This window comes from Thalassophryne amazonica, chromosome 2 (assembly GCF_902500255.1).
Source record: "Thalassophryne amazonica chromosome 2, fThaAma1.1, whole genome shotgun sequence".
NCBI classification, from domain to species: Eukaryota; Metazoa; Chordata; class Actinopteri; order Batrachoidiformes; family Batrachoididae; genus Thalassophryne; species Thalassophryne amazonica.
In genome coordinates this window covers 95,044,473-95,057,289 of record NC_047104.1, presented here as the reverse complement: position 1 = coordinate 95,057,289, position 12,817 = coordinate 95,044,473, and the positions used below count along the sequence as shown (strand labels likewise).

Genomic DNA, 12,817 nt, shown 5'->3' with positions numbered 1-12,817 from the left:
TGAACAGGAAGTGATACAATACCGCAGTGAGAGCCAACCACCAGTAGAGGGAGCTCTACTGGTGGTGGTTTCAGCTTCCATGACAAAATCTCTTGTTAAAAGTGAAATCTGCCAGAAAATGGCTTATGTCCAGCTCTTGTGATAACCAGAGAAATTGCACACAACGGTCCCGGCTCCACAGAGCCATCCGTTTAGAAATGATCTGGTGGTTTCTGCCTCGTCGTCGCAGCTTGGAGCGCGGCGCGCCGAGCGCCATTGTGGGCCGTCCTTAAAGCTGTAGTAACACTCCTTATTCTCTGTGAAGCCTGTAAAATTTTCACCGAAAGCCAGATAAATTTTTCGAATGGTTTCCAGCTGCATGTCTCTAACAGTTTCTGAAAAAATTCTGATGGAAAAAAAGCCCAAATCATTCCGCCATTTCCTGACAATGAAAATCCGACGAGGGAGCTGGACCACTCCTCCCGCAAGGCGTGCTCACAGGCGAATGACGCAACCGACAGGCGTGGAAAAACTTACGCATGCGCACGAAGGTTCAAGCTTGGCTGACGTAAAAACATATGAATCAAATCCATATAGTTTTTGAAAAAAATAAAAAGGACCATTACTTTATGGACAGACCTCATATTTAATGTTCAAACTGATAAACTTTATTGTTTTTGTGCAAATATTTGCTCATTTAGAAATGGATACCTGCAACACATTTCAAAAAAGCTGGGACAGTGGTATGTTTACCACTGTGTTACATCACCTTTCCTTCTAACAACACTCAATAAGCGTTTGGGAACTGAGGACACTAATTGTGAGTCTCATGATTGGGTATAAAAGGAGCATCCCCAAAAGACTAAGCAGTTCACAAGCAAAGATGAGGCGAGGATCACCACTTTGTGAACAACTGTGTGAAAAAACAGTCCAACAGTTTAGAATGATGTTTCACAATGTTCAATTGCAAGGAATTTAGGGGTTCCATCATCTACAGTCCATAATATAATCAGAAGATTCAGAGAAACTGGTGAACTTTCTACACGTAAGCAGCAAGGCCGAAAACCAACATTCAATGCCCGTGACCTTCGATCCCTCAGGTGGCACTGCATTAAAAACTGACATCACTGCATAAAGCATCTTACCACGTGGGCTCAGGAACACTTCAGAAAACTATTGTCAGTTAACACAGTTTGTCGCTACATCTACAAGTGCAAGTTAAAACTCTATCATGCAAAGCGAAAGCCATACATCAACAACATCCAGAAATGCCGCCGCCTTCTCTGGGCCCGAAAAGTGTGCTGTGGTCCGATGAGTCCACATTTCAGATTGTTTTTGGAAATCATGGACGTCGTGAACTCCTGACAAAAGAGGAAAAAGAGCATCCAGATTGTTACCAGCGCAACGTTCAAAAGCCAGCATCTGTTATGGTATGGGAGTGTGTTAGTGCCCATGGCATGGGCAACTTACACATCTGTGATGGAACCATCAATGCTGAAAGGTACATCCAGGTTTTGGAGCAACCCATGCTGCCATCCAAGCAACATCTTTTTAAGGGACGTCCCTGCTTATTTCAACAAGACAATGCCAAGCACGTGTTACAGCAGCGTGGCTTCGTAGTAAAAGAGTGTGGGTACTAGACTGGCCTGCCTGCAGTCCAGACCTGTCGCTCATTGAAAACGTGTGGCAAAATACAACAACGAAGACCCTGGACTGTTGAACAGCTGAAGTCGTACATCAAGCAAGAATAAGAATTCCACCTACAAAGCTTCAACAATTAGTGTCCTCAGTTCCCAAATGCTTATTGAGTGTTGTTAGAAGGAAAGGTGATGTAACACAGTGGTAAACATACCACTGTCATACCAGCTTTTTTGAAATGTGTTGCAGGCATCCATTTCAAAATGAGCAAATATTTGCACAAAAACAATAAAGTTTATCAGTTTGAACATTAAATATCTTGTCTTTGTGGTGTATTCAAATGAATATAGGTTGAAGAGGATTTGCAAATCATTGTATTCTATTTTTATTTACATTTTACACAACGTCCCAACTTCAATGGAATTGGGATTGTATTAAATAAATAAAATATAAATAGATAAATAAAATAAATGAATGGACTGCATTTATATAGCGATTTTCCATTTGCATCAGACGCTCAAAGCGCTAGATAAAATTAAATATTACAGTAATTTCAATAAGGGTTTTGCTGCTTACTTTCTCGAGCTGTTCTGAAATCCACTTCTGCTTTCAAGAGTGCTGTATATGAAATAGGGGATAAACAATTTGATTATTGTGTAATATTTATGATTTACCATCCTGGTCTGAATAACTGGCAATCCTGAATTTTGAGGTCAGAATTTAAAATGTGTCCAGAAATACATGCGAGTGAACAAGTTCTGTTACACCTTCATGATCCAGAAGTGCAGAGAAGTACTATAATACAACAAAACAGATTAAGTCTAGGCTTGAGTCTCACGTGTGGCTTCTGGCAAACTGGAGTTGAAATTTCATTCATTCATTCATTAAACTCGGTAACTGGTCATAAAACAGGCAAAATTTGCATGATACACAGTTTCTCTAATCACATCCACAGAAGCCTGTAACTCCAGTCACAGTCATGGGAGTCTTGGTGGCTTCCCTCACTAGTCTACTCCTTGTATGGCCACTCGGTTTTTGACAACTGCCCACTTTGGACGGCTTTACCATACAGTACAATACTGGTTGGGTTTCTTATGATTGATGTCCTCCCTTGCACGTCTCCAGCTAGTTCAGAATGCTGCCGCCGTCTGCTAACTGGTACAAGTAAGAGGAAGCACATTACACCTATCCTGGCCTCCCTCCACTGGCTGCCTGTGCATTTTAGAATTCATTTTAAGATTCTTTTATTTGTTTTTAAATCTTTAAATGGCCTTGCCCCACCCTACCTCTCTGAGGTGCTTCATTGTTACGCCCCTGCTCGCCACCGCGGGTCAGCTCATCAGCTCCTCCTGGAGGTGCCGAGGTGCAAGCGTATGCTCAGAGGGGGCCGAGCTTTTTCTGTTGTGGCTCCAAAGATGTGGAACGAGTTACCGCTCCACATCAGGCAGGCCTCTTCATTTTGTTTTTAAAACTAATCTTAAAACCCACTTTTATGTACTGGCTTTTAACCCAGAATGAGATTCTCGATCTGTTTTGGCTGTTTTAACTGTTTTTACTTGTTTTAGTTTTTTTTTTTTTTTTGGGGGGGGGGGGGGGGGGGTATTTGTACTTTGTGGTTTGTTGCCTTTTATATGTCCCCTTGTGTACAGTACTTTGTTTCAGCCGCAGCTGTTTTTTAAAGTGCTTTATAAATAAAGTTGATATGATTTGATTCATCAAAGATGATGTCCCATCACTAATGTGGGGAGCAGTGATCCTACGTAAGTGTTGGCTCCAGAAACAGGAGCCCTTAAATGAAGGTGGACGTGTGAACAATGATGACACCTAGATTAGATCAGACTATGCAGTACTGACATTTTCTCATAGTTGCTATGTGATTGGTGCTCGGCTCGTGAGGTAGTATTCACACATGTGGCCACATTTACATTGTTCACATTAAAAGACAAAGGGCCTCCAAAATTAAAATTAGTCTGGTCTACACCTGGGCCAAATTTCATGCATGCAGACAAATCTGCATTAGAATTTAATCTCTATGGGGGTCTGGACTACAGTGGAGTAAAAAAGTATTTAGTCAGTCCCTGATTGTGAAAGTTCTCCTACTTAGAAAGATGAGAGAGGTCTGTAATTGTCATCATAGGTACACTTCAACTATGAGAGACAAAATGGGAAAAAAAAATTCAGGAAATCACATTGTAGGATTTTTAAATAATTTATTTGTAAATTACAGTGTTGTATAAAGTACCGGAAAATCACACTTAAGTAAAAGTACAGATACCCATTAAAAAAATGACTCTGGTAGAAGTTCAAGTCACTGATTGAAAAGTCTTAAAGTATTTAGTATTTATTGTACTTAAGTATGACAAGTAATGTACAACTAAATGTACTCAAGTATTGAAAGTAAAAGTACAAGTAAATGTTAATAATAAAAAATGGACTGAGTTTTTTTTTTTAAGTTTATCTGTGTTGTATGGCTGGGGGGCCTGGCTGCCTTTTTGTTTCTGTCTTTTGTTTTTCCTTCCAGGTGGCTTGCATTTGGGACTGAGTGGCTGTGTTGCTGAGGTTATCAGGACCTCACCCTGATCACCTGCGGCTCGTCAGGACTCACAGCTGAGGTGCATCTATATGGATTGGAACATGGTGGCATTTAAGACTGGAGTATACAGTGTGTATTTGCCAGAGACTCGACCTTGTGACCAGACGGGTGACATCGTCGTCTCGGGAGCCATCTCATCATCAGTGGATGCAGAGAACGTCCAGGTTTGATGCACGGTCTGTGAAAGAGGAGGGGGTGAGGTCTCACGCTCATCAGCACACTTCCTGAGGTACGTTAGATTTTGTGACTAACATTTATACAGTCAGTAAATGTGGTGTCCCTCACACCTTTTTATATTGAGCTGTATGTTAGTCATGTATCGGCTTCCACTGCAGTGGAGTTTTGTGAACTGGACGTTCCATGCCTGCAGGTTGGGAAGTTGATTAGTAATCAAGCCAGGAAGTGTTTGCTGTTTGTACACCTTTAAGTGTTCTCTCTGTGTGTAGAGTGTGGACTCACATAATGGTTCCTTCTTTCACAGACTCGGTTTGTTGCGGCCACCTGGGGGGTGTCGGCGGGGTCCTTGGGTCCGAACAGCTTCTGGCTCCGGACCGTTAGCGCTGCTGGGAGCGCACCACGCCAGACCGCACTTTCTTTTGTTATTTTTTGTATCACTGTTATGTATTAAATTCAGTTAGCCTTTGTACCGTGCTCTGCTTATTTCATACTGGGTCCTTCAAACGCTGGTCGGTTCTCCGAGCTGCGTCCGACACATAACAATCTGGGCTTGAAATGACTGGTAGTATTAGTCAAAATACTGAAAATTGTGCACATCACACAAAAACACTTCAGAAACAAGGTTTCAAAATCTTTTCCAGCTTACGTTGTTGTGTGGGCCGCCAGAAGAGGAGGTACTGCTGGCCCACCACCAGAGGGCGCCCTGCCTGAAGTGCGGGCTTCAGGCACGAGAGGGCGCTGCCACCTCACAGGAACAGCTGAGGTGACAGCTGTCACTCATCAGCTATGACAGCTGTCACCGATCATCTGCACTTCACCCCAGATAAAAGCAGGATGACACCTCCACCATGTCGCCGAGATATCGTTCTTCTAAGGAGGTAATATTCTCAGCCATAAACTAAACTGTATCTTAGTCTGAACTCTTTTTGCAGCCGCTTTCCTGTGGAGCCTTGCCCGCTGATTGGTGGTTTGTGAGAGTGCCGACGTCTTCGCCTCTCACTCTTTCCAGATAAGTGCTGAAACAGGAGCTGCACGAGTGTTTGATTTGAGGTGGAATTCCCACCGTTGTTGTTACTGGGTGTACACACACCCACACTTGACTGTCTTTGCTCTTCGCCAGCAGTACCAGATCCGACATGCGGAGACGGTGGCCACTTGGGGGATTCGGGACCTGGCGGCTCCAGTATCCTTCGGGTTCGGTGGCGGAGGAAATCGTGTGGTTCCGGTTCTTCTTTAGACGGACGTCTCCTATCGTCGAGCCTGCCCACACAACACCTTTATCCATTTACTTTGTATCATTCTATAATCTGCTGTGTATGGTTGTGGCATTCACAACAGTAAAGTGTTCAAACTTGACTCCTTCTATTGTCCGTTCATTTGCGCCCCCTGTTGTGGGTCCGTGTCACTACACTTTCACAACATACGTACCAGTGCCAGGGCCTCATGCCCACAGTTGGTCGCAATGTTTCTGTGTAGGCTCTCAGTTGTCCAGGTGGTTTCCATAGTAGAGAAGCTTGAATCTTCTACTGGACTGGGTTGCTTGACGCGAGGACGTTTCGCTTCAATCGCAGAAGCTTCCTCAGCTAAAATTCTTGCTCTGGTGGTCTGACTTCTGTCTTGACTCTTGTAGAGAAGAGCAGAAGCTTCCTCAGCTAAAATTCTTGCTCTTGCTTGTTCTCTACTCTTGTAGAGAACAAGAGTCAAGACAGAAGTCAGACCACCAGAGCAAGAATTTTAGCTGAGGAAGCTTCTGCGATTTGAAGCGAAACGTCCTCGCGTCAAGCAACCCAGTCCAGTTGAAGATTCAAGCTTCTCTACTAAGGTTTCAAAATCTAAACGAGAGTAGGCTACTCACTAGGTATTCACAGGAAGCAGTTATTTATTTCTATATGTATTTATTTATTTTCATTGTTACATGGTATTATCTTTTCTGTTGTGTTTTGTTTCATTAGGTTCTTTTTGTCGCTTTCTCTAAAATTGTATTGTAACATTATTAGTCTATTATTACTGACTATTATTGTCTATTATGTAGACTATTATTGTTGTTGCTATAATATATGAATAAAAATACATTTAAAAAATTACAATTTGACTCTTTTACAACAACGAACACAAATCAACACAAACGTGCTGATGCGAACAGCTTAATGCTACCTTTAACACTGAAAATGCCATAGACATGCTAACGTGTTAGCATCGGTCCCATTTTAAAATACATCTATCAACTGTTTCAGAAGACCATAACAGGTCGGTTTAACATAAAAATATTAAATATTACTCACAGACATATAATCTTCAGGGTTTTAGCGGGAAAAAATTAGGATAAAGCGAAATAAAATCCACGAATCGTAGATCGAAGCAGTGATTCGCAGGTCGAAGCAAAGCCGCGCTGCAGAAAAGTTGATTACAGACCCGCTGCAGGTCTGTAATCAATGTAGAGAAATGATCATTTTCCTGACAAACACCCCCCAAGTGTGCAACGCAAAAAAGCCTACCGGACATGCCTCATGACAAATCGGCCTGACTTCATTGCAGTCACTAGCAATCAGTGGTGTCTCTGGGTGAAAACACCACTTTTTTCGTGCATGGCATGGCGCATAGAAAATGTATCAGAGTGGAAGTATGCAATTAAGGTTGGAAATGTAGTGAAGTAAAAGTGAAAGTAAGCTGAATTAAAAAAACTCAAGTAAAGTACAAAGTCTCCCAAAACGTACTTAAGTACAGTGGTGAAGTATTTTTAGTATTTATACAACACTGGTAAATTATGGTGGAAAATAAGTATTTGGTCACCCACAAACAAGCAAGATTTCTGGCTCTCACAGACCTGTAACTTCTTCTTTAAGAAGCTCTTCTGTCCTCCACCTGTTACCTGTAGATGTGCACCAGGCTGGGAAGAGTGAATCTACAATAGTCAAGCAGGTTGGTGTGAATAAATCAACTGTGCAAGCAATTGTAAAAAAATGGAAGACATACAAGACCATTGATACTCTCCCTCGATCTGGGGCTCCATGGAAGATGTCATCCCGTGGGGTCAAAATGATCATGAGAATGGTGAGCAAAAATCCCAGAACTACACTGAGGGACCTGATGAATGACCTGCAGAGAGCTGGGACCAAAGTAACAAAGGCTACACACTACACAGAGAGGGACTCAAATCCTGCAGTGCCAGGCGTGTCCCCCTTCTTAAGCCAGTACATGTCCAGGCCCGTCTGAAGTTTGGCAGAGAGCATATGGATGATCCAGAAGTGGATTGGGGGAATATCATGTGGTCAGATGAAACCAAAATAGAACTTTTTAGTAAAAACTCAACTAGTCATTTTTGGCGGAAGAAGAATGCTGAGTTGCATTCCAAGAACACCATACCTACTGTGAAGCATGGGGGTGGAAACATCATGCTTTGGGGCTGTTTTTCTGCAAAGGGGACAGGACAACTGATGGGTGTTAAGGGAAGAATGAACGTGGCCATGTATCATGAGATTTTAAGCCAAAACCTCCGTCCATCAGTGAGAGCATTGAAGATGCAACGTGGCTGGGTCTTCCAGCATGACAGTGATCCCAAAACACACCACTCAGGCAACGAAGGAGTGGCTCCGTAAAAAGCATTTCAAGGTCCTGAAGTGGCCAAGCCAGTCTCCAGACCTCAACCCCATAGAAAATTTGCTGAAGGAGTTAAAAGTCCATGTTACCCAGCAACAGCCCCAAAACATCACTGCTCTAGAGGAGATCTACATGGAGTTATGGGCCAAAATATCAGCTACATTGTGTGCAAACCTGGTGAAGACGTTTGACCTCTGTCATTGCCAACAAAGATTACGAGGTCTGTCAATAAAGTATAGGTCCTTTTTATTTTTTTCAAAAACTATATGGATTTCATTCATATGTTTTTACGTCAGACATGCTTGAACCCTCATGCGCATGCATGAGTTTTTCCACGCCTGTCGGTGATGTCATTCACCTGTGAGCACTCCTTGTGGGAGGAGTTGTCCAGCCCCTCGTCGGAATTCCTTTGTCTGAGAAGTTGCTGAGAGACTGGCGCTTTGTTTGATCAAAATTTTTTCTAAACCTGTGAGACACATCGAAGTGGACACGGTTTGAAAAATTAAGCTGGTTTTCGGTGAAAATTTTAACGGCTGATGAGAGATTTTGAGGTGATACTGTCGCTTTAAGGACTTCCCACGGAGCGAGACGTCGTGCAGCGCTCTCAGGCGCCGTCGTCAGCCTGTTTAAAGCTGAAAACCTCCACATTTCAGGCTCTATTGATCCAGGACGTCGTGACAGAACAGAGACGTTTCAGAAGAAGTCGGTTTCAGCATTTTATCTGGATATTCCACTGTTAAAGGAGATTTTTTTTAATGAAAGACGTGCGGACGGATTGCAGCATCAGCTCGCAGCCGCTGCGACGCTCCGCCACAGGAAAAACACCGCTGTTGGAATCCTTAAGGACAAGTTGAAACATGTCAAGCTGTTAAACAATTTCTCATATACTCACTCCACTGAAAGCCATCAAAAGCCGCCTGGATTTTACAAATGGTTATCAACACGGAGGTGTTTTTCCTGTGCTGCCACACCGCGCCGGCTGCGTCCCGACACACGGACCCGTCCGCATGTCTTTCATTAAAAAAATCTCCTTTAACAGTGGAATATCCGGATAAAATGCTGAAACCGACTTCTTCTGAAACTTCTCTGTTCTCTCACGACGTCCTGGATCAATAGAGCCTGAAATGTGAAGGTTTTCAGCTTGAAACAGGCTGACGATGGCGCCTGGGACCGCTGCGCGACGTCTCGCACCGTGGGAAGTCCTTAAAGCGACAGTATCACCTCAAAATCTCTCATCAGCCGTTAAAATTTTCACCGAAAACCAGCTTAATTTTTCGAACCATGTCCACTTTGATGTGCCTCACAGGTTTAGAAAAAATTTTGATCAAACAAAGCGCCAGTCTCTCAGCAACTTCTCAGACAAAGGAATTCCGACGAGGGGCTGGACGACTCCTCCCACAAGGAGTGCTCACAGGCGAATGACGTCACCGACAGGCGTGGAAAAACTCACGCATGCGCACGAGGGTTCAAGCATGTCTGACGTAAAAACATATGAATGAAATCCATATAGTTTTTGAAAAAATAAAAATGACCTATACTTTATTGACAGCCCTCGTATGTTACAAAGTACTGAGTTGAACTCTTGTTATTGACCAAATACTTATTTTCCACCATAATTTACAAATAAATTCTTTAAAAATCCTACAATGTGATTTTCTGGATTTTTTTCTCATTTTGTCTCTCATAGTTGGTTTACCTATGTTGAAAATTACAGACCTCTCTCATCTTTCTAAATAGGAGAACTTGCACAATCAGGGACTGACTAAATACTTTTTTCCCCACTGTATATAGCAAGTTGTACATTCAGTTAATAAAAAAAAAAAACGCCAAATGATGTTTTATATGCCTTTAGGAGGTTATCCTGACTGTGAATGTCACAACAGATGTCAAATTTGAAATCCTTGATGTCAAAAACATATAAAAACTGCCTTCATTCATGATCCTACAGCTTTTGGTTATGAAGTTTTGATATAATCGCATGTTTGTTGGTGACCATCTTGAATTTGACCGATATGGTGGCCACCAGTGAGTGCCTGGCTTGGCGCCCTCCAAAAATGAAAAAGGTATGTTCTTGTCTACATATGGTCCAAATTTGGTACTTGTAGACAAATCTGCACAATACCCCCTCATGACTCCCTAAGGGCTTGGACTATTATAGGCTTTTTTGGATGTGATTGAAGAAACAGGGAGTGCAACTTTTGAATTGTGAGTGAATGTCAGCTATGACATTTTGGCCATGGGGCACATTTCTCTCAGCATGATCCAGCACACAGATGCTTCAGTGTTGAGGACCTCTGCGGTGAAGTAGGCCAAGGAGACATCCACATTCCAAGTGGTTACAGCAGACAGGTGGTTACTTTCAAGAAGTGGAGCTGGACCGGTTGTCTGCCTGGATGGTTGCCATCCAGGGAGTAAGACCCTTGTGTGCTGACTAGGGCACATGGCACCATATGCCCTCAGACCTGGCCTGGACTGTTAAATTGATGGAAAAATCTTTAAAGACCATAGTTACATTTTCAATGTGCAAACTCAGTAGTGAACAAATCTTGCATGAGCTCCCACCTCGGCATGGGGGGGCATGAATTGCCTATTTGTCCAAAACACGTACAAGAAGCAGCTCTTGCAGTTTATTCCACAGGGAGCTGTTTTACTACAATCGCCAACAATCCAAAAAAGTGCTGCAACAGGATGAAATGGCTTAATCCGGTTTGCATCCTAACAGGCTAGTTTATAAAGTGCAGACCTGGTAACCTGTCTCAAAGCGAAAGTACACTGTGCCCTCAGCCAGAAGTTCAGCTGTTTTCAGTAAATCTGAGAACTACTTTGTGCGCAGGAATTCATGAAGCTGCGTACTAACACAGAATACCCAGAAACTGGACAGTTGTTCGGCCAGAGAGCGTCCACTTTTAGCTTGCCATAAGCTAAGCTAGTGGAGTTCGTGAGAGTGTGAGTGCCATGGCTAAACGAGCTACTAGCTGATGCATTCACTGCGCATAGGTCATTTCAAAGCGTCACAGAATTTCGTCAAGTTTCTGCTTACTACGGCCTCATTTCTGCTTAAAACTGACTTTACAATGATTTAAGAGGTTTTAACTTTATCATCTGATGATTAATAATCCAATTAATCCATTTGATTGCTTTGGATGAAGAGACTCCCTCTCAGACGTGCTGCTGCGGTCCGAACTGATGCATGCGCAGATGCAAAAGGCCGACCGACCGATTTTTAGGGGCGGACCGTTCAGTCTGCGCTGACTGCTATATTTGTTCAGAAACGACGGTCTGAAGGCCTTTTCCACACATACATCTGTAAACTGGGTGGACACCAACAGACTGTATATCGGGTGATCTTACCTGTATTGAAATGGGTCATTGTGCTTCTTTGTTGAACCATAGGCAGCTTTTTCCTGCGACATCTTTGACGTGCACACTGTGAGGTGATGGAGTTAACAACAAGATGAAAAACTGCAACAAAGGTGCACATTACATAGAGGATTTTATGTCATTTCCCTTAGTGTTTGGTATGCAAGTAATATTCTGTACATTTTATATTTGGGCATTTAATGAAGATGCCGCTATGTCAGCTCCGTTAAATACACCTAATAACGAACTTTTACTTTAAGTTCTTTGTTTTCATTACCTTAAGCGAGAATGTTACAATCATAGACTGCATGGAAGGTTCAAACGGTCAATTTTTTTTTTTTTTTTGGTAATGCTATATGTTAGCTTGTGCCACACAAACAACATATATCTTTTTAAACCTTAGTGAAAATCGCCGTAAAACACACACACACACACACATACATCTGTACTAACCTAAGGGACAACGAACGTCGCCGTTTTTCCAAAACCAGTTTCAGCCGTTTCACCAGACACCGCAACTTCAATAAAGTCACTGAAGCACTGTGCCGAGACTTGTTTCATTCCCACAGTACCACATGACTAATGCTAATGAACCATTTTATTTAGCCCTATTGAGATATCCCATAATCCCTTGCGCGGCAGAGAGTTGCTGCCCATGGCTGCTGCTTGCTGAGATCGGTGTGATCGAATCTCGCAGAGCGGCGAACTGTCCGACGTTTTGCGGGACTTTGCGGGATTTGAAACCTCGACTTCAAAGCATTTCGAAAGAATAAAATGTGTTTTTATTGTAAGTTATTCACTATACCTTATGGGAGATTTATGTTTTGACATCTCTCGCAAGAAAAAAAAATCATAATAATTATATGTGGTATATGCAAAGATGTGTGTGATCATGTCGTAGGAAAGGCCAGAATATCTTACAGTACAGTACAAATATCACTCAAATGTAAAACGTCTCATCATAAAAATGCCACATTTCGGTGTCTTACATCCGCTTCGCCAGCAGATGTCCTCCAAGAGCGTGAGGATGATGAATCTTCGAGTACTGAACAAATTTGAAACTCAGAGCTTCTAAACGATACAAAGCTTCATATACGCCCAGAAGACGCGGTTGTGGTTGCATAGCAACATCCCAGACTTCTTGAAAATATGGTAGAAATTCCTGTAAAGAACAAAAACGATATATTATTCTGTCACTATATTGTTATTGTCCTTGTTTGTGTGTTCAGTGGTTTACACAAAGAAGGCCTCAAGCAGAGACAAATGCAAAAATCTAATTTCGACATGTGTTTAAACAAAAAGCGCTTGCAGTGCAAAAAAGGAAACATTTCACTTTATTGCTCCCTTTTTCTTCTTTTTATTTATTTATTTTTTGTACTGTTAGCACTTTTTGTTTGAACACTTATGTCTAAATTAAATATTATTTTTGCATTTGTCTCTGACTGAGCCCTTTTAATGGCTTTTTAGCTCAGA

At 42.4% G+C, this 12,817-nt stretch overlaps 1 protein-coding gene across 2 annotated transcripts in view; it reads right to left on the bottom strand.

Annotated features, from left to right (window-relative positions):
* tex9 (testis expressed 9) overlaps positions 1–11,425 on the bottom strand; it is a 39,958-nt gene extending 28,533 nt beyond the window's left edge. Inside the window, exon 1 of one of the 2 annotated variants that reach the window (XM_034161694.1) lies at positions 11,336–11,425. In XM_034161694.1, the coding sequence (XP_034017585.1) occupies positions 11,336–11,397 (62 nt within the window). In that variant the 5' untranslated portion in view covers positions 11,398–11,425. The remainder of the gene's footprint in view (positions 1–11,335) is intronic. The other variant, XM_034161685.1, reaches the window with a different exon arrangement.
* Between the last annotated feature and the right edge of the window lie 1,392 nt (positions 11,426–12,817).